The following is a 21,658-nucleotide window of genomic DNA, read 5'->3' on the forward strand; positions in this document are numbered from 1 at the left end:
GCAGCGTATGGTTGTAACCCCAGCACTACGTAGGTAGAAGCAGGGGGATTGTGGGTTTTGGTTTTGTCTTTGAAAGCAAACTCTTATAATTCAATTTAAATAAACTGACAATAAACCAATTCTACTTCCATTTTTTGGTTTATCCTTTTTGCACTGAATTATACATTTTAAATCTACCACTGTGGTAGCAATTATCATTAATAGCATGACTACCACCTTTCAAATGCAAAGCCTCCTTCACACAGCTCTGTACAAAATCTTTTGCTGCCATCGTGTGGATATTCAAGGAACAATCCCAGTTGCCATCTGTTTATTTCATTTCACTGGAGTGCTTGGTTCCTATGCCAGTTTATGAAAATATCTGGAAAAATATTTAAAAGAAGAATGTGTGTGTTCCTTGTTTCCTCCCATTATATTGTAAGTATGATTTACTCTCTCCGACCTTGGGCCCTTCGTGTAAGGTCATGATAATAGTGTTTTCTCTGACTGTTTCAAGGTTGACTTGAGAATACAAATAGAAACGTGGCTTAGTGAATCAGAAAGTACTAACTGGAACAGATACATGATTATTATTATCACACAGTGCATACTAGCAAAGGCACCTCACAGGTAACAGGCTAGCTATGGTTCAGGGAGACAGAAGATGTTCCACGGGGAACAGCTAAGTCTTGGTTCAGTCAGGAGAGCCCAGGCTTTAATAACTGCCTGGGAGTGATTAGCATGAAGTTTCAAGACTCAGAGTCTAATCTAGGAGAGATTCTTATTAGAAGGAATCCCTGGAAATAGTTTCTCCGGAAGCAGAAAATGCTGTGGGCCTAGGATAAAGAAGGGAGTGTTTTCTTTCTAACAACTTCATTGATATGCAGGGACGTCTTGTCATCCCCCAAATCACAGCTGCCATTCGTGAAAAATGCTATGCCTGGGGCACAATCCAAGAAGCCACAATTCAGTTATTAATTCTATAGGGTTTTCAGCCCAATTAACTCCCTTTCCAAAGTCTGAGCACAGAGGCTATAGGGTGCATCTTAAATGACTCAGATGATTGAAGAAAAACCTGAACGTTTTGGTGGAAGATTTCAGAGGCAAACTTTTGAGGAAAGGCTCCCTTAACTTCTATTTTGCACCATTTATGGTCCCCTGAACTCACATGCCTATGTGTCTGGTGCTGGCTTAGGCCCTGGAATGCAGTGATCAGTAAGACACAAGCAACCCTGCAGCTCAAGCAACTCAGTCTGCAGAGAAAAAAAAATTCACATAAAAGTACCCTCAATTCAGAAAAATAACCAAATAAACAACTAACCTTCCCCCAAACTCTGGAGACACAGGGAAAAGGAGGGCAGCCATTTCTTTCAATATCTGAATACTATGTAAGGGTCCTTTTTTTTATCTAATTTCTTCCACATCAAGTAAACCTCTCTTCCTTGAACTCTTGATTTCTTGACTTTAATAACTAGTCCTCCAGTGGATTATCTCAGATACCAGTTTCCAGAAAACTATTCTTTGTCTATTTCTCTACCTGCAATTTGATCTTTACAATTAAAATGTCATCACAAATGTTAATCAAGCCATGCTTCAAATATAATTTTTATTCCTCCCTCCCTGGTATGGTTTATAATTTAATTAAAATATTCACTAAGCATCAGGAATTTCAGGTTATGCAGTTTTCAGCCCATGATTGTTTTGATTGCAAATTAGTTTTTGACGTGATAATTTCAGAGCATGAGCCTCCTGATGAGAGTTTCCATGGAAACAATGCAGACAGAATATCTTGCCCATGAATAATTTTATCACCTGGAGCGGTTGTGCAGCATCTGCCTAGGCTTCTCCTCCTCTATCTAAGGTTTTCTTCATTTCTCTTGTATGCTATCCAAGTTCTCTATGCTTTAAAAAAAAGATTCTGGCAGAATTCCCCTGCTCTACCAGAGGCCATTCTGGTATCCAGGAGCCCAGATTGATGCCTAACTCAATTGTCAGAGAGGCTTCGTCCAGTAACTGTTAGAAACACATACAGATACTCACATCCAAACATTAGGCAGAGCTCAGGAAATTCCTGCTGCAAATGAATGAAGAAAAAGGATTGTAGGAGACAGAGGTGTCAAGAACACCAGAAAAAAAAAAAAAACCAACCTACAGAATCAACCAACCAGGCTCATAGGGTCTCACTGAGATTGTGAGACTGAACCAACAACCAAAGACCCTGCATGCATCTGACCTAGGCCCTCATCATATATGTAACAGATGTGTAGGTTGATCTTCTTGTGGGATTCCTAATAGTGGGTACGAGGATGTCTCTGACTCTTTTGCCTGGTTCAAGGGCCCTTTTCTCCTACTAGGTTGCCTTGTCCAGCCTTCATAAGAGGGTAGGTGCTTAATCTTATTGCAACTTGATATGCCATACTTAGTTAATGTCCCTGAGACACCTGTCCTTTTCTAAAGGAAAATGAAGGAAGAGTGGATGGGGAGATGGAAAAGGAACTGGGAGAGGAGGAAGGAGGGGGAAACTGCTGTTGGGACATAATTTATGAGAAGAATAAATAAACAGTTAAAAAAATAACTATACAAAAATAATTTTCTCTCTCTCTCTCTCTCTCTCTCTCTCTCTCTCTCTCTCTCCCTCCCTCTCTCTCTCTCTCTCTCTGGGGTGTATGTGTGTGTGTGTAGGGCTTGGGGGGAGTCAGTTTTTCCTTCTACCATGTATGTCCAGTGGATTGAAACCCCAATCAGGTTTGGTTGTGGGTTTTATCTACTGGGCCATTTCACTGGTTTCCTTCTTAAGTCCTTTAAGAATTTATCTGTATCCTCCTACCTCTCAACTTCCCCCAGTGTAGGGCCCTAGAGAGAAGGATTTTGTTCCTCACCACTAAATCTTAAATCCCGGCATGAAATTCCAAACACTATTCAAACCTTCCCAAGTCCTATATGGTCATAGAGGGACAGTGTGATATGGTTCCAGTCCCTGGAATAGAGCCAGCAGGCTGTGGGCCTCCACAAGTGATGGTTGCTGGGCATGAGGCTTGCTTGTATAAAAAATAAATATTTTACTTCATGTTTCTCTTTAGGGAAATATTCTCCCTGCCAAAGTTAATGACAACATGATAATTAGTAGCAGTGTGAGTCTGGGAGGTGAGAATGTGTTTAACGTCTCAGCAAAATGGTAAATGCTGAGACATTCAGGAAAGCCTGTAAGGCCATGGGAAATAATTCTGAAAACATGAGTTCAAGAATGTCAAGAATGTATAAATTTTCAACTATGTAAAGTATAAGGACGTAATATGAATTATGTGAGGGGCTTCATGGGACTTAAAAGAATAGAGTCAACTCCACTATGAGGCAGCTTGTCGGAAAGATATTAAGGAAGGAAATAAAGAGATTTTGGAAGTAGTGATTGCAGGGTAAGATCCCACCCAGCTACATTTATTGTTTGTGCTTACAAAGGCAGGTAGATTCCTGAGTTCAAGGCCAGCCTAGTACAGAGCTTGTTTAGGCCCAGACATGGTGGGAATGGTGATCTCAGAGCTGGATCCCATCCATATAAACTTATTGACTATGCTTACAGAGGCAGGCAGATCTCTGAATTCATGTGCAATATTAAAAAAAATACTTGCTGTCTTTTTCTAAGAATCAAGAGACTAAGGTCATGGGATGTTGACTCAAGGGATAGTCAGAAGGAACCTTGAAGTAAATAATTGAATTAATATGTAAATAAAAGACTGGGTTTTGGTCTTCAGGAGAGAGCTACCCAGAGAGAACTGCTTGGAGAATGAACACAGAATTTCTTTACAGCTCTTTTAGAATTTTTGTAGCAGATTTCTGACTTGGTCAGAAAAATCCAAGGAATTTTTTTTTTTTCTGGTGGCTTTCTTGACTTTGGTTGGAAAGCCCATTAACTATCCAGAGAGCTTTTAGATTTTTTTTCTAGCCCTAGAGAGCTGTCTCTGGCAGAGAGCTGTCTCAGACAGAGATCTATTTGGAAAGCTGTCTCAAGCAGAACACAGGCTGTCTGTCAGCTTGTACCCACGATTTGACTTTGAGTTGTTCTTTTGTCCCTTTCAAATACCCCTTCCTCAGGACTTCCTTTCCAAGATAAGGCTGGTTCTTGGCAATGGGGTATTCAGTAAACTACCAATTATCAAATAATACTTTAATTATACACAAAATACTTCTTGAGAACACAACAAGATCACATCTTCTTCTGCATGTTATATATATAGTTATATAGTCTTTCCGCTCCTGGATTAACTCCATTATCAAAATGAAGGTTAGTAATGTGCTTGCAATACAAGCATGAGGACATGATCTGGATACCTAGAACCCAGCTGTGGTGACCTCACATCATCTAGAAGCCAGGTGTGGTACTGGAGAGATACAGACAGGCAGATATCTTGGGCTTCCTGGATGATTAACCTGGCCTAATCAGAGAGTCTCAGGCTAGTGAGATATCCTTTCTCAAAAAACAAGGTGGGCAGCACCTGAAGAATGACAGTTGACACTCTAGCCTCCACACGTGCAAGAGCACACTCGCATATCTGCACTTAAATACAAACTCACACCTATTCACCCACACCTGCACACACACACAGACACACACACAGACACACAGACACACAGACACACACACACACACACACACACAGAGCAGATATCTATATTGACTGTCATTAACTGAGGGTAATTAGATGAAAAGGCAGTGGGAACTTATAGAAAGATTTTAAGTTACAGAATTATATGACTGAAATTGGTGTGAAAGATTTATAAAAGAAGTAGCACGAAGTCAGTTGGGTAGACTTACTTATTCTGTGGCCTTATGCAAGTGATGTAACCTTTATAAATCTTAGAACTTAGATCTGTAAGACAACACTAGGCAAACCATGTCTGTTCCCAGTATTTAGGACCATTTTGCCATCTTTTCTACTCCTTTCAATTTTTTCCGGCTTGGGCCGCTGTAGGTCACACTCCAGAAGCATTTTCTATTGTTTAAGTGGTAATTATGATTCTTAACAATGTAGATCTAAAATTCCTTTTGTGGAGCTTGGCAATCCCAAAGATCTCAGATCATTTTTGTTTTAAAACAATCCAAGATGGGAAGGAGACACATCTCTGCCTCATTAGAGGCACTGGCTAGGGCAGATTTCTCTATCCCCATTATGGGCGGGGGCCGAGATCTAGCTAGAATCTTATACCAGTGAAGGAAAGGAAAAGAGAGGGAAAGAGAGAGTTTTGTAGAACAGTTTAGCCTGGGTGCAAATGGGCCTTGGTGATGCTTCAGGAGTACCCTCAAGCACCTGGCTCCTGCAGGGTTTTTCTCTGGGCTCTGAGTTGCATTTCCTACAACTTTCTAAGGTCCTATGAGTTATCAATTATTTCTCTAGCAAATTCATTTTTCTTCTTATTGGATCTTTATATTACCCAGGGCTGGTAACATTTGCTTGGAGCCAAGAACTCCAGCAGATAAGTTCTTTATATGCAGGCTACCATCGGGACACTCAAGGGCAGTGAGCAGTACCACTAAGCATCTGGTAATGACAGCAGAAAGCTCATGCTTGGGGTCAGTTTGGCTCCAAGCTAGAAAGTTTTCAGTGTCTTCTTCTATATAATGGAAGTGATCATTTCTCAACATATCCTAAAGATCCAACAAAGGTGAGATGGGGCCCACAGTAAGAGGCTTTGAACATGTAAACATGACATAAATGTGTTATTAACTAGCAAGATTTACAAAAGTGCAGCCACGTGATCCAGTTTAGTTGATGGCCACTCCTTCCCTCAAAGGAGAAATCTGTTAGTAAGCTTTGCCCTTTGTCTGGGATCAGCTGTCACAGCACATTCTGAATGTCCACCAAGAGGAATTAGGTTGTATAGATACTGCTACTCATCTAAATGGACCTCTTTTTAAAAAAGTAATCTATTTATTTTTATTTTCTGTACATTGGTGGCTTGCCTGTATGTGTGAGGGGGGTCAAATCTCATGGAACAGAAATTATAGACAGTTGTGAATTGCTATGTGGGTGCTGGGAATTGAAATTGGGACCTCTGGAAGAGCTCAGTACTCTTAACCACGAGCCATCTCTCTAGCCCCTGCCCATCCCATGCTCCTTTAAAGAAGAAAGAATAAGCTATAAGCTGATTTAAAAGAAACATTAAATTTTTAGTTACGTATGTAGCATAATATTTAACTTTCCCCTGATTTATGGGATTTCCTATTAGTCAATAGGATCTGTTTGAATTGGCAAATACATTCCATCAGCTAGGAAGTTTAAAGCTTTAGAATAGTCTGAATCTTCAGGGCAGACAGGTCCAGGGCATAGAGATCCAGATAACACCACAAAGAATTGAGCTAGCTTTTCTTGGGCCTTTGATGGCCTGTATCCACCAAGGGGATACAGAGGTAAATGAGAGGATGTCTTGATCCTGAATGATGCTTCAAGGATAGCGATGCTTGGAAGTATCTCGGAGTCCACAGGCACAAGGACTTCCTGGGGGCTCACATATCTCTTCATAAGTGCTCTACTACAGTAGGCATCAAATGTGGTTTTTTTTTCCCCAGTAACTGAAATCTGAGTGTGGATAGTCTCAGACATAAGTGAAGTGCCACATTCACTTTCCTTTCTGAAGTTTTGAGTTGCAATAAGGGTATCAGTTTGAAATCAGAAGCAGTAGCAGTTCAAATGCCATGGTCGGTGCTGATGATCTGTATGATCTCAGACACATTACTGAATTTCTCTGAACCTTGAAGTCAACCAAGTGTTTAGGGGGAATTCAAGAGAGTGTGCAGTATTTAACACAGTGCTTGGTGTGAAGGGATTGTTCAACTGGTATTAAGTATTTTATCTCAGGTTCTCTGTTATTTCTTCTGCCTCTATGCCCCTTTTGTAGAAAAGCAGTCCCCTGTACAAATCTCCCCACGTTCCTACACTGGCCCCAGTGGGTCTGGCACTTTCTATTAGCTTTCCATGTTGGAAATAGCATGTGTCTGATTCTTCAAGAGGCACTATGCTCACCAAGAACATAAAGTACACTTTTATGTTCATTTCTCAACCCTCAGCTACTGTATTCAATTAGTGGTTACCCTATAAAGACTTTACAGTATAAATCTTATTTCTCCCAAAGCAAATACATGTGAGAGTTTTCTGAAGATTAGTTTAAGGCAGAATTTCTAAAATATTTCATATGATAATCATCTGTGTTCTAGGGGTAGGGGAGTCCTTAAATTCAACAGGACTAGAAAAACACTTTCATGGTCTCTATTTTTGCTGGATTTCTCTGATTCATTGCTGAGTCATGAACACTTTCCATGGAGTCTTCACAGATCTGGTATTATACATGCATGTTGTAGAAATACCACTTTGAGACAAAATTGTCCCAGTTTCCCTGAATTGAATTTTGGGCTTTAGAAGGCTATTTATAGCTGAGTCTTTCAGCGGGCATCCTGTGGGATACCTACCATAGGCCATGTTCATTGCTGTTTTGTGTGTGTGTGTGTGTGTGTGTGTGAGTGTGTGTGTGACATCTTTTCACTGGAGTTTGTCATGTATACTAATGACACACTGAATAAGTGGGCCTTGAGGAATGTAACTGGATAGTAGCAGTGTTAATTTTGGTTTTCATTGTCCATTATATTTATTGAGTTGTTTTTGTTTTTATTTACTATGTGTTATAGAGCTAAGATTCTATCCAGACAATGGTGAATGGTGAATGCTTTTCCAAGGAAGCATGGTGGATCCAGCTTACCAGTCATTTTCTAGATAACAGAAGATCCTCATTTACTCAAAGCTCCTTGTCAGAGGAATTCTACAGCATGAGAGAGCCCAGCACACCAGGCTTGTTTCTCAGTCCTTGCTTCTCACTGGATCTTTAGGGTATGTGGATCACTTCCATCATATAGAAGAAACTGGAGTACCTTTTTAGCCAGGAGCCAGACTGACCCCAAGCACTAGCTTCCTGCTGTCACCACCAGATTATTAGTAGTCCTGCTCTCCGCTCTTGAGTGTCCCATTGGTAGCCTACATATAGAGCTCTTGTTACAGTAGTCAAATGCTTCTTGACAGCTAGAAAGTAACTATTTTGAGCCTTCGTGCATCACTCAGAATCCTGGCTTCCTGGAATCTGATACCTACTCATAATCCTGCAGTTGTGAGGTGGCGATTGTGTGGGTTGACTGCATGATTGAACCCAGATGAGAGGTGGTTTTAGTTGCACGCCAGCTAGAGGTGAAGGAACAGCCAGGGTGACTGAAGTATGAGTGAGTGTAGAGGAAGAAGTACAGATGGGGCTATACTGGTGCATACCACACCAACATTTTAGCATCTGAGGACAAGGGAAAGTTGTAGGAAGGCTTTAGAGAAGGCAAGAGCAGCTATGATACAGTTTTCAAAAGACTGTCCTTTCCAGAGACTAGAAGGTTGTATGTGACTGGGGGTGTTTGTATGCCCTTGGCAACCAATAGGAATAAAGGACTCTTAGGACAGAGCTGAACTGTTAGGAGTTAAATGCTTATTGAAATGTCAGAGGTCATATGTTGTAAACTAATTCCTTAATGTCGTATGTTAACAGTGTTTGGAAGTTTCAAGCCATTGGGAGGTAATTAGGATGGGATGGGGCACTCATGTTAGTGTTAGTGGCTTTACAGAAAGAGGCATACATTTTGTATACTTGCACATTTGTGTATCCTTGCACAGATTATATGCTTGCATATTTTGTATGCTTTTTTGTATTGTCATATGATATTCTTTTTTCTGTTATAATGCAGCAGGAAGGCTCCCAGGAGATAATGGCTTTGTGTTCCTGGATGTTTTAGAACATGCCTGCTTTCACTTTTACTTTTTTCCTAGCAAAGGACTGAAACAAACAATAACGGAATTATTTTGTCTTTCCCTTCTGCAGAAAGAATGTCCAAAGAAGGTCACTGTGCTGGTTAATGTATTTGCCTGATGAATGCTCTAAAATCTGTCCCAAGAATACTTTAAGAAGATGTTTAAATGATTGGAATTCTTTCTACAATGAATCTCTACGAAATAAAATGCATAAGGGGAAATTAGAGAGAAAAGATCACCTATACTAGATGTATGGAATTTAATCCAAGGTGATGGTCTTTAAACATCTTTCGTTATCTTAACTACTTCAGAACTGTAGTTGTGTTGTGGAGCAGGAGTAAATCTCCACGGTGGAACCTGGCTAGCTGCTGCTTTAAGTCGCCAGGGAGTGTTCAGCTGTAGTTCACATACTAAACACTAGATGGCACCCACCATCCTGTGTCTGAATGGGGGAGCAGAGGGAAGGAAATGACATTCCTATGAGTTAAAAGCAGAGGGAAGGAGGTTTACTGGAGAGGTTGGAGTAGGCTAGAAAGAAAGGGCAGGTGGGATAGGGGAGGGCATTGGAGGAGGGGGGGCAGGTAACAGCGTGCCTTGATATATATAAATGAGGGTGTCATTAAAAAACCCATTACATTGTATGCTAAATTTAAAAAAAATAGCAAAAACAAACAAACAAACAAACAAACAAAACAAAAAAATATAGCAAGTGGTTAACTTTGGGAACTATAAAAATATCTACCCCAGACTTCTCATCTTACTGTCCTCCAAGGTATTTGTTATGTAAGGGTTTCATGGCTAAAGAAATTTGGAAAAACTGTTACTTTATCTGTATTCAGGATATCATCCCCAGGGCACACTGGTACACAGATGTCTTGACAAATTCTTCAGCTGAAGACTCTTGGTACTAAGCAACTATGGTAATAACTCACTTCAGCTATTTCGTGAAACATTCTTTGTGGGGGATACAGACCTAGTCTAAACTCTGTCTTAAAGAAGGAATAATCCAAGCCATATGAATTCTACCTTAGTTATGGTTATCTGATATTTTAAAAACATCATAAATATCTATATCATGCACTCCTATGCTGAAGCTCAGGAAGTGTTATAGACAGAGGGGAGAAAGAAAAGAGCCGACAGTTGAGAGGACTGACGGGAAGTAGTGTCATCTCGTAGTAACTTGTCTGCCACACTCAGGAATTCACTGCAGCTGGGGTGGCTCCTAAGACCTGCACAATAACAATCCAGTCATGGCTGTTAGGGGAGAGTCATTTTTCTGTAGGGATGGGTTTCTGGTAGGATGTTGATGCTCCAGTGGATGGTCTTACACCATGAATATAATTGGATTATTTTTTTTTAAAGAAAGAAAAATTGAAGACAAGAAGTTGGGAGTGACTGAACTTGGCCTAGCAGAAGTAGGAGAAGAGGAGGGGTGGATTTGATGAAAATATACATGTAGCAGTTATCAAAAAAAACTTGTATTAAATTGATCTTAATTACAGTGCTAGTGAAATTGAATGAAGATTTTCCATGTGACATGTAGCATTTTAAATGTGTGGGGGGGTCAGAGGTAGAGAGAGGATGGGGAACACAAAAGCTAGCACACTAGAGCTGTCACACTGTAAGCCCTTATCAAATACATTACTAGGAAATGTCTATAGTCTGTATGGTAGAGTTATCTGGATTGTGGAGTTTTTCCTGAGTGGATACTCTGCCCTTGATCCTAAGGATACAGCTCTCTTATCTGTGAAGAGTGCCTGATAGCAAAATATACTCCAAATCCTCTTCCTTCAATCTGAACTTTCTAGGTTACTGTTAACCTAAACAATTTATTAACTGAATAATTTGGAAATTAATCTTACATGACCTGGTGTCACGCACAGAGTTTTTATTTAGCTTTGATTGTTAAAGTTTCTGCTTTATGTTTTTTGGGAATGCACCTCTTGCTCTTTCTGTCCAGTTTAAGTTGTAGGTGCAAAATTCTGTATCTTTCCCGTTCCACTGTTTATAATTCTAATCTTTCATTTTCTGCCCATCCATTATTTCATCAGAATCTCTAAATGTTTATATTTTTCTCCAATAGTTATCCAATAAAATCACAGTACTTAACTTGAAGTTAGATACTTCCTACTGAAAGTTAAATAAACTCAAGCAAGCTAAAAAGAAACAAAAAGTTCTGTCTTCCTTTCTAATGGGAAATCATTTCCAGTTGCTATTTTCTGCCATTGAATGCTTTTTCAAACATTGTACATAATAAAGAGTATACCATCAGATCTCCAGAGACTGTCATGTCCCATGAACTGTAATTTTCAAGACTATAATTCTGGTTGGTTGCATTACTTGATTTGTGGTCCTAATAATATTAATATTAAACAGATAGATCTATTTTTAAAAGCAGAAATACTTTTGAGTTATCTTCCTTTAAATCATCTACTATTCTTAGCTTCTGTATTTCCTTATATTGTATAGGAGAAAAACCAAACCTATGGCTCCTCAGGTCTTCTACTTTGGTAGAAGTAGAGAAATGATATCACCTTCACCTTCATTTTATTGTCCTTAAACTGAGGATGATAATGTATGGTATGGTCATAAGATTAAATCTGCTATAAATATGGCCTAAGTAAAAAGTACTCCTTTTTACTTTAGTTTCTAACCACAGCATGCAGTTAGCGCAGTAAGCTTCACTCCAACGACCCTACTCAGTTGGCAGAATCTCGAAGACTGCTGTATATAGAGGGGACTCCTACTTGGGGTCAAGAGAAGTTAAGAATTCAGCTACATGGTCAGTAGTAATGGAGCCAAGGAACTCATTAATCCTTTTAGATTCTTCTTTCCAGTCTGAAAAGTGAGAGGAGCAAGAACTTTACCATGACTGTTGGCATCTCCTTAAGGATGGATACAGCTTAGTTTACGTGAAAGTGTTTCTGTCTCAAAATGTGCTGTGACCATGTGAGTCTTGACAGTGAGTAGATGCCAGAGCACAAATTTCCTTTTGGATGATGGAGAATTTCAGAATTGGACTCTTAGGCTATAATGACTTCCTATGAGCAAATGCTATGAAGCAGTCGCTGTGCCGTATGTTGAGAATAAAAACTGCTTTAAGAGATGAAACTTTGTTCTTCAGAAATCAGGTAATAAAGAAGTAGTCATGTAAGCCAATACAGGTAATAAGCCTGAATAACTGCATTGCATATTTTGTATACCATTTAAGAGACAAAGATATAGTTCAGTCCTAGGATGGCAGAAAAAGGTCCTGGTGTAAGACCTTACATCACATCTCAGACTCAGAATCCAGTGAGCTTCAAGTTCTTGGATGGCAGAGGTATGTATACATAGGAAAGCCGTGGTCACACTCAAGGTACAGCCAGGCCGTCCATGCAGACTTCTGGGTACTGTATTTAGGTCAACTGCTGTGAACTGTTTAGGGAAACTATGTGTGTATGTGTGTGTTTGTGTGTGAGTAAGAGAGAGGAGTATAAAGTATGGGGAGAGAAAGAGGCAGCAATAGAAATGGAGGGATAGTTGCTCATTTGTTTAAGGGGTTGAAATAACGGCTAACAAGTTAAGGTGGAAAATTCTTGGAAAATTCTATTTGTAAATCGTAGCCATAAAGTGAAAACATTTTTTCTCAGTACACAATGAAAACAAAAACTATGTGCTTTATTAAGTTATGAACCATAATCCTCTATAAGAACTAGAATACACATATAATTCTCTATTATTTATACAATTATTAAAACTCTAATATGATTATAACCATTTGCAATGGATTTAACCATCCATCCCATCAGGGAGGGAGCTTTATATAGGAAACAGTCAATAAATGTATAAACACACAGAAGAAATGAAAAGAAAGCAAGATAAAGGGAAAAGTAGAAGGAAGCAAGAAAGAACAGGGCAGGGAAGAAACATCACTCATATTTTATAAATAGAAAATTAATTGTGTATTAATTGGTAAATTTTGGCAGGTTACTCAATCTTGGGGAGCCTGATTCTCTCATATAAATATGAGAAGATACCTTTGAAGTGAAAATTAATTTTATAGTGATGAAAGATGAAGAAGTTCTTGAAGTCTATGCTATAGCATAGTACCTATAGTTAATAATATTGTATATATTGTATATTTAATTCTTTTTGTAGTGTGTGTGTGTGTGTGTGTGTGTGTGTGTGAAGACAAGAGGTTGACACTGGTTGTTTCCCCCTGTCATTCTCCCCAAAGACCCTCCTCTTTCCACCTTCTGTGCACTGGGATTATAGGTATGTACCCCTATGCCTGGCTTTTCAAATGAGTGCTGGGGATTTGGACTCAGATCCTAGTGCTTAAAAGCAAGCAGCTTACAGATTGAGCCATTTCTCCAGTCCCATTTAAAATTTTTAATAGGCTTGATGTGATTTAAGTATGTTATAAGTGATAAAACACAAATGAAGTACTAGAGAGATGGTGGATATATTTATGATGGTACATTATGGTAAGAGATTCATGGAAATGCATCCACTTCTAAACACATTCAGATGTACATACTAAGTAGGTACAGGGTTTTGTTTATCAGATATTCTTGTAATGTGACCTTAAACTTCACTTTAATAATCTTATTAACAAATAATATATGCTGAAAAAGTTGTTACCAGAATTTTTTTTAAGTTTTAATTTATTTTATTGCTGGTAATTATTGAACTTAGGCAAATTCTGCTCCCTGCCACATGTCACCATTGCCACACCATGTGGCATTCTCTTATTTTTCTCATATATTCATATTCACCAAAGTTTTAGGAGTGTGGTCACAAGTTCTGGGGAGGTTGTAGTTCAGTAAGCAAGCAGTATACCATTTATATAAAGCTTGCTTCTCAGTATTCTGTTGCATGTCGATACACATCATAATCTGAAAGAAGATCTAGGACCTCCACCTTTAACCAGGAGAAGTAAAGTGACAAGCATCATGTACCTATGAGCCATCTAAACCCCAATGCTCCCAAGGCTGTGAAACATCTCCCTTTGTAATGAAAATGATTTCTTCATGGATGATGCTAGGTGTAGACTGAAAGGACATTAAAGAGACACTCACCGATAAGATCTGGTCTCCTCTCTGGAGCTCCCCACTCAGGTCTGCTGGTCCACCGGCCAGAATGAAGGATACAAAAATACCTTCTCCATCTTCCCCGCCCACAATGTTGAAGCCCAGGCCAGTGGAGCCTTTGTGAAGGACTACTTTGCGGGGCTCCCTGTAGAAACAAAGGGAGAACACAGCTCACAGGGTGTCCCCTCTCAGATTTTTAGATTTTGCTTTTTTCCCCCCACTTTGTTGTAATACATGATACCACATGTTCACCACCTACTACAATGACAGTGGCTTACCATTGTAAAATGCATTTGCAGATTATGAAAGGTCTCATAAGGGCAGTTTATCTGAATTTTCACCACAACTGTTAACATCTCATGTAACACCATTCCTGAAACACCAGTTTTTCTCTCTTAAAAATACAAAACAAAACAAAACAAAACAAAACAAAACAAAACAAAACAAAACAAAAACGAGTTGGAACTGGAGAGGTGGCTCAGCAGTTAAGAGCACTGACTGCTCTTCCAGAGGTCCTGAGTTCAATTCCCAGCAACAACATGGTGGATCACAATCATCTGTAATGGGATTCGATGCCCTCTTCTGGTGTGTCTGAAGATAGCGACAGTGTACTCATATACATAAAGTAAATAATTCTATTTTTTAAAAGTCTGTAACAGTATTGATCATAAAGTATTAAGCAGAATGGAAAGGTTAAGAAATAAAGGAGAGATTTTGATAGGAGAGGAATCAGATTGAACCTTACAGGAGGTGGAATGCCCTGGAATCTCTGAGTCACCAAGAGTATTTAAATGAATACGATTAACAAGTAGTCACACATACTGTTGAGCTGCAGATGTGATGGGAGGCAGGAAAACCAGTTAAAATGTCCTTCAAGAAACCCCAGTGTGAAACAGTGACAGCTGGAGAAAGGTAGACAACAGTGAGGATGAAGAGGAAGGACAGAGGAGACTATGAAGAAGGAATGAGTCATTGGAGAGGGTGAGAGAGCTACTGAGTAACTGGCAAAAGCGAAGGTGGGCCTGAGACAACGAGGGGGATTAGACATTGCCAGGTCCAGCTCATGCTCATATATCCCTGTGCAGATACTCTGAAGCAGATGCAAAGAAATGTGAACTGAAGTTCCCAACCAAACCAAAACTCAAAACCGACCAACCAAACTAGTTAAAACCAAACAAACCACACCCGTGTTACATATTCTGGAAGGTTGATTCATTTTTCTTTCTTCTCTCTCTTCTCCCCCCCCACCCCCCCATGGGTTTTGTTTGCTTGCTTGCTTGGATCTTTGGACACAGGGTTCTTCTAGGCTCAGGCTCTCTCTCTCTCTCTGTGTGTGTGTGTGTGTTTTAGTGTTCATGTGTGTTCCAGTGACAAGCATGTGTGTAGAGGCTAGATGTCATCAACCTCAGGTGGCATTGTTAAGGCACTGTCTGCTTACCTCTTCAGACAGTATTTCTCACTGACTTTGAACTCACTGCTAAGGTTAGGCTGACTGGCTAGAGAGCCCCAGGGATCCAGCTGTCTCTGTCCACAGTGCTGAGATTACAAGTATGTGCCATCATGCCTGAATTGTTTGTGGGCCTTGCAGTTTGAACTCAGGTCACATGCTTGCTAATTTGGCAAACATGTTCTTAACTAAGTGACATTTCTCCTACCCTCAATTCAATTTTCTTATTAATAATTATTATTATTTTATCGTGTGTGTGTGTGTGTGTGTGTGTGTGTGTGTAGGCCAGAGGCCAGCTTTGGGAAATCAGTTCTTTCATTTTACTATGGCTTCTAAGGATCAGCCTAACATCATCAGGTTAGGAGAAGCTAGTTAGCCTTTATCAGCGGAACCATCTCAAAAGCTTTTCATTCAGTTTTCCTTAACAGTAATTTTAAAAGATGTAGTCTGTCAGACTAAGTTAGACCAAGGAGACTTTTCTATCATCTACCTTTCTCTTGTACATATCTCAGTTCCAATAACTAAAGTTCCTTTATTTTCCTCTCAAAGATATATGGATAGTGAGGAACCATCCAATATTTCTTTATGCTAATGATGTGGAGAGTTTGTTTGCAATCACAAGTCCATACTTAAAATGATATATCTATGCTGAACCTCATTAGAAGAGTGTAAAATGCACAGCCCAGCTTAGACTATAAGTAGATATGGTATCTACTTATAGTGATACACTGTTAGAGGCAAATTGACATACATACTCACTATACTCTATAACTATATTCTATAAACACTGGATAAGAACTAACTGTACCTTGGACTTTTCTAGGTGGGTGTGCCCTCAGAATGTTTGCAAACTACATAAAAATTCTTGCCCTGGTGGATTTATATTGTGTTAATAAACCACCCACCTAGTAACAGAATTTACTCCATACTATGTTAGGAATCCATATTTGGAGAGAAAGAGAAAGCAGAGTAATGTGGACTGATGTGTGGTAGGCCTAGGTTGCACACACTGAGGAGGAGATCTTTGAGGACATTGGTCATGTAGGAACCCAAGAAAGAATACTGTACCTGGAGGAGGGGCTAATAACCACACTTTAGTGTGTGAGAGTTCTGATGTCACAGAAGAACCAGGATGTTACTGTGGCTGACATCTACATTGTATTGGCAAATGCCAATTGTCTTTTCTCATTTGAGGGTCTTGGTGTTTGGTGGGACAAAGCATTCTGGGTATTAAGTTGTAAGGTCTTGGAGATTTTTTTCAGCAGGAAGTTGCTCTGTTTAGCATATGTACATTCATGTTGACTGGGTATTCAGTAATGCCTCCTCAGTAGAACATTTCCACTCATAGCAACTGTGAAAGTCTGGGAGCTCAGTTCCCTACCAGGGAGGGGAGAAGTAAAGAGATTCATTTATTCTACCTCACTGCCAATGGCTGGGGCAGAAGCTCAGCTCTCATATGGGTGCTGCTGTTACTACCAGACAGGCGAGGGGTTCTAAATGCCTTAGTTATTTTTCTGTTTCTGTGATAAAATATCATGACAAAATAAATGTAAGGAAAGGAAGGCATAGTTTCAGCTTACAGCTCCAGAGGGATAGAGTCCATAATGACAGAGAAGGCTTGGTAGCAGGAAACAAAATACTCTTATATCTATACACAGGAAGCACAGAGACAGGACAGGAAGCAGAGTGAGGTTATAAAGCTCAAATTCCACCTATCTTGACATATTTCTGAAAACAAGGCTCTCTTTTTTTTTAAAAAAGGATTCTTTGTGTGTTTCACATCATGCATGCCAGTCGCGCTCATCTCCCCATCCCTTTGTTGCCCTTGAAATGTTCTTCACAAAACAAAATAAAAAAAAAACAAAAAACAATAGAAAACATCTTTTAGTGGAAGCTGTAGTACATCTTACAGTGTATCCCACAGAATATCCCTCTATCTGCCTATCTTTACTTGCAAATGTTTACTGCAATAAGTCGTCGGTCTCCTTTGAGGTCTCTGGCTTCTGCTATACTATCAATACTGATTATTACCAGGATTCCTCTTGCTTATCCTGTTGTTGCCCTGTGCCATGGAGATCCTGCAGCTCTAGATTTGCAGGATGGGCCCTTTCACTCACTCTAGCAGTTCATAGATGAGATAGTGCCCATGCCACTTCACTGCAGACAGTGGTGGGGCAAGCTCTCTCATGCTCATGACCTCAGGGCCAGCTTACCCTCACTCTGCCATCAGGGCCAGCTCTACTGTGCTGCCCAGGAGAGGTGCGGGGTCTGCTCTTCCAAGTGCTTTTGCTGGCAAAGGCTCTACTTCTTAAATGGTCCTTAACCTCTTAAAACAGGACCACCAACTAGGGAGAAAGTGGTTAACTACATGAGCCTATGGGGGAAATTTCTCATTTGAATCACACCGAAGTAGTACAACCTTCTTCCTTCATCTTTCTGCTTCACTGATTTGGGGCAGGGTAGAAATTCAGTTTTCATTCTGTCTACTGACTTTAGTTCAGAGAAGGAAGTAAGAGAAGAGCATGCTTATAATTGATTTTCCTGGTTGCTTGGTAGAAGTGTAGATAAGTTTACTTCTCTGGGAAGACTCATGATAGCATGGGGTGAGAGGCTTCATTCCTTTCATGTTTTGCTAAGGTAGGGCCAGGGCAGCATTATCAAATCTGTGACAGCATGTATAATACCTGTACATATTTAAGCCAGGCAAAACCCCAGCAGTGAGGAGGGAAAGTGGGTACAAAGTCCACCCCTAATTAAGGAGAAGCTATTCCCAATGGGTAGCTTCTGGGGAAATTAGTTTTCTCCAACGGAGTGACACTGGGTTTATTTACCACATTCCAGGGCAGGCCTTGAGGTTGGGAGTAATTGGTGAACACAAAATCAACTCCATGTTTTTGTGTATGTATACGTAGTTGTTGTTATGATTTGGTGATTTTTGTATCTTTAGTTTTAATTTAGCTTTTTTGTTTCATTTTTAAAAAAGATTTATTTATTTTAATATATGTGAGTACACTGTTGCTGTCTTCAGACACATCAGAAGAGGGTATTGGCTCCCATTACAGATGGTTGTGAGCCACCATGTGGTTACTGGGAATTGAACTCAGGATCTCTGGAAGTGCATTCAGTGCTTTTAACTGCTATTCCATCATTAGTTAACATGCTCAATTAAAATTAAACATCTCATTCTAGCATAGGGTTTCCCTCTTTACCTTTATAAACCATAGTTTTCCTATGGTAAACAGTTGTCTCTTCTGTATTGAGAGGCAGTTCTTTGTTCTTTGGAACAAACACTCCCTCCCCCCCCCCCTTGTTTCCTTCCCCTTCTCTGCATTTTGTTCCTCTGGGGCAAATAAGTCTCCTTTGTGCTGAGAACTTAGTCTTGGGGTATCCTGATACTGGTCTCTTACATGTGTCATCTATTCCTTGGACACGATGTGCTTTGCATATGTAACAGGAGTGCAGCATTTCAGGGTAGTTGCTAGCTCACGTCTTTCACTAGAATGTATACTGGAGCCCAGGCATAAGCACTTCCCCAGCACAGCAAGAGTCTTGACAATCAAAAGGAATACAAAAAATGGTTATTGAAAGAATGGACACACTTCCACAGTGATTTAGGTCTTCACTTCAGATTGTAATTATTTATGCAAATGTTTTTCCTCCTTTCTAGGGTTTTAATCAGGGATTGAAAAATGCATACACAACAGGTATGGTAAAGAGACTTTAAGAAAGTGAAGTGGGCTGAAGAGGGATTGTGACACGTTTCATCTAAAGAAGGCAGCAAGTAGCTAAGTCTAGATGATGACTTCAAGGAGGAATTGTCTCATTTGAACACTGCCTCTGTCTCCAGGTTCTTTTAAAGACAAGCCAAGAATCTAGATTTTATGTAAAATTTTTAGCATTTTAAATCAACAAAGATAAAAAAACAAACAAAAGCATCACACAGTTCCAACTCTACCCTTCTTTCTTATGGCTCCAACTAGGGAATGCCAGTGTGAATGGCATGATAGGAGCTTTATGACACATCAGATACCTGTTTGGTATAGATGGGATTTGACATATGGTAATTCTCTGTCCTTTTAAGTTGATTTTGGAGTCTATCTTCAGTGTCAAATATACGCTTCCTTCAAGTTCTCTTACTCAAGAATAATCTGTCCTTTTGCTCTATTTTCCCTTATCCACTTTTGTTCTTTCTATAGTACAATTGCTGAAGACTCATCATCATTGTGATGACCCAGTCTCTTGTGTCCATGTTTACTGTCAAGGAATGACTGTGGATCTGATAGCCTAATGTCTTGAATTTCTGTGAAGCATATATTGTGTGAGCCACATGGCTTCCAGTCTGGACATATGTCCTGGGGAGTAATGGTAGGTCCACCTAGAATGCTCAAAAGATACTTGATAAGTAGGTAAACCAACACACAAAATTACAAAGGATGCAAATACTTTTTTATACAGAGATATTGTCTCTTTTTTGCTGTGCTGTTCTTCCAGAATTCAGACGGTCTCAAGATCATTTCCAGCCATTATATACCGACAGTGGAACAAAATTCTAGCTCTCCCATTCTTTAATCATGACTTGGTGTCACCTGACTATAATCGTCTGGAAGTCACTTTCATCAGATGCTCAGTTCTCAACTGAGCTGGATCGATACTACATGGATAGAATGATGCAGAAAGACTTCTATCCATGTAGTTGTCACAATGCTTATTATCCTGGCTTGGCTTGTACATTTCTCTCTTCATCTATAGTAATTAACGTGAGAGCAGTGTCCATACCACTAGTCTGTTGTCTTCAGTACTTAGTATAGAATTAAGTATTTCTATTTGTTAATTGCAGTTTTCATATTATATCTTGAATATGGACTCTGCAGAAGCTAGAATTTACTACCTGTAATACCAGCATGTTTTGAAAAGACTCATTCAAATATATGTTTGATTCATCTAGCCAGTCTGTCAGTAAATAGACATTGCTGTATTCCTATTCCTATTCCTATTCTTTGTTGGGCACTGTGAATATAAATATTAAGTAGTCTGAGGTTGGAAGGCTGATTGGAGAAAACAAGAAACAAGAATACTGCTATGAAAGAGACTTGAGAGCAATAAACTAATACAGATAAGAGTGAAGAGTGAGTAATTGAAAAAGAGTTTATCCTTGTAATATCATGACTCCTGGAAACACACTACACTCATTTACACAGTTCTACTTTTTTCTTAACATGATGCAAAAAATGCCTCCTAATTATAAAACCCCGGGTATTGGGCAACTCCAGAAAAAGGCAGTTTGTTCTGCTCTAAGATTTATCAGGTCACCTGCTTGGTGAACTCTTGGAGTACCTCTAGGGTACTCTAAGGCAGCTGGGAGTTTTGGGGAGAAGAGTGCCACACAATTTTTGCTTTAATTCTACATGGCTCAAGTGGGTTCAGGATTCAAGGGAAAAATGACCACTGAAACCTGAAGGACTTATGTTGAGGGAGGATAAGAATGTTACCCACCATTGTTGGGAGCCAACTTCTAGCAGAAAGCGGCTATCATCTTTGCAGCCATCTCGAGCCATATACCCTGACAAAAGACTTGTTTTCAACAGCCCACAACAGCTGAACACACTCTGATAAACATCTTGTTTTTCTCACATATCTTGTTTTGCTGTTTAGTGCCCCCAGCTGCAAGGTGCACGTGTTCTCCAAGCTGCAAGGCACGTGGCAAAGTGCCTTCAGCTGTGTTCCCCTGCTTGTCCACGAGGGCAAGGCACATGGTAAAGCGTATGAATACCCAGGATTTCCTTTCAATAAACAGAGACTTGAACAGACTCTCTGTCTTGTCTCCATTCTTCGTGTCTCTTGCCCTTCCATCCCCACTCTCTCTCTTGCTAGACCCTGACCCGCGGACCAGAGCAGTAGCTTGGCTGGGACTAAGTGGCCCCAAACGTGGGGCAGAACAGGCTATTACACACTATCTTTTAAAAATATGTATCTGTCCATCTTATTGTCTGCTCTGAAGTCTTCAGTGTACCCTCTGGATTTTCTACACTTCTAAGAATAACATCCAAAAGTCCTCATCACATGACTTTACCTACTTCAGGAAAGCCTAACTTCACCATTTTCCTCTTCTCTTAATAAACAAAGCTGCACACTACAGCCCCACACACTAGGCTGTTACACACCTCACGAGCTCATCCCAGGGTCTCTTTGTTTGGAATGATCCTTTCTCTTGCTAGTCTTATCTTTCTTATGAGCTTCTGCTTTACCTTCAACACCAAGATTGTTCTGTCTCCTCTCTGCTGCTCCTTCTATCCTTACCTCCATTTGAAATAGCAACCTTTTTCTTTTTT

General features: G+C 39.9%; 1 protein-coding gene and 1 non-coding gene across 5 annotated transcripts in view; one reads left to right on the plus strand and one right to left on the minus strand.

Annotated features, from left to right (window-relative positions):
• Positions 1 to 21,658, minus strand: part of Dlg2 (discs large MAGUK scaffold protein 2) — a 1,293,772-nt gene that overhangs the window by 319,541 nt on the left and 952,573 nt on the right. For all 4 annotated transcript variants that reach the window (XM_028770581.1, XM_028770580.1, XM_028770579.1 and 1 more), the window contains one exon: positions 13,871 to 14,027. In XM_028770581.1, coding sequence (XP_028626414.1) covers positions 13,871 to 14,027 — 157 coding nt within the window. The remainder of the gene's footprint in view (positions 1 to 13,870; positions 14,028 to 21,658) is intronic.
• LOC114624018 lies at positions 3,771 to 3,833 on the plus strand. The gene has a single exon (XR_003711874.1). It is a non-coding gene; the product is annotated as a U7 small nuclear RNA (small nuclear RNA).

Source organism: Grammomys surdaster, unplaced genomic scaffold (assembly GCF_004785775.1).
Source record: "Grammomys surdaster isolate TR1022 unplaced genomic scaffold, NIH_TR_1.0 203, whole genome shotgun sequence".
Classification (NCBI taxonomy): Eukaryota; Metazoa; Chordata; class Mammalia; order Rodentia; family Muridae; genus Grammomys; species Grammomys surdaster.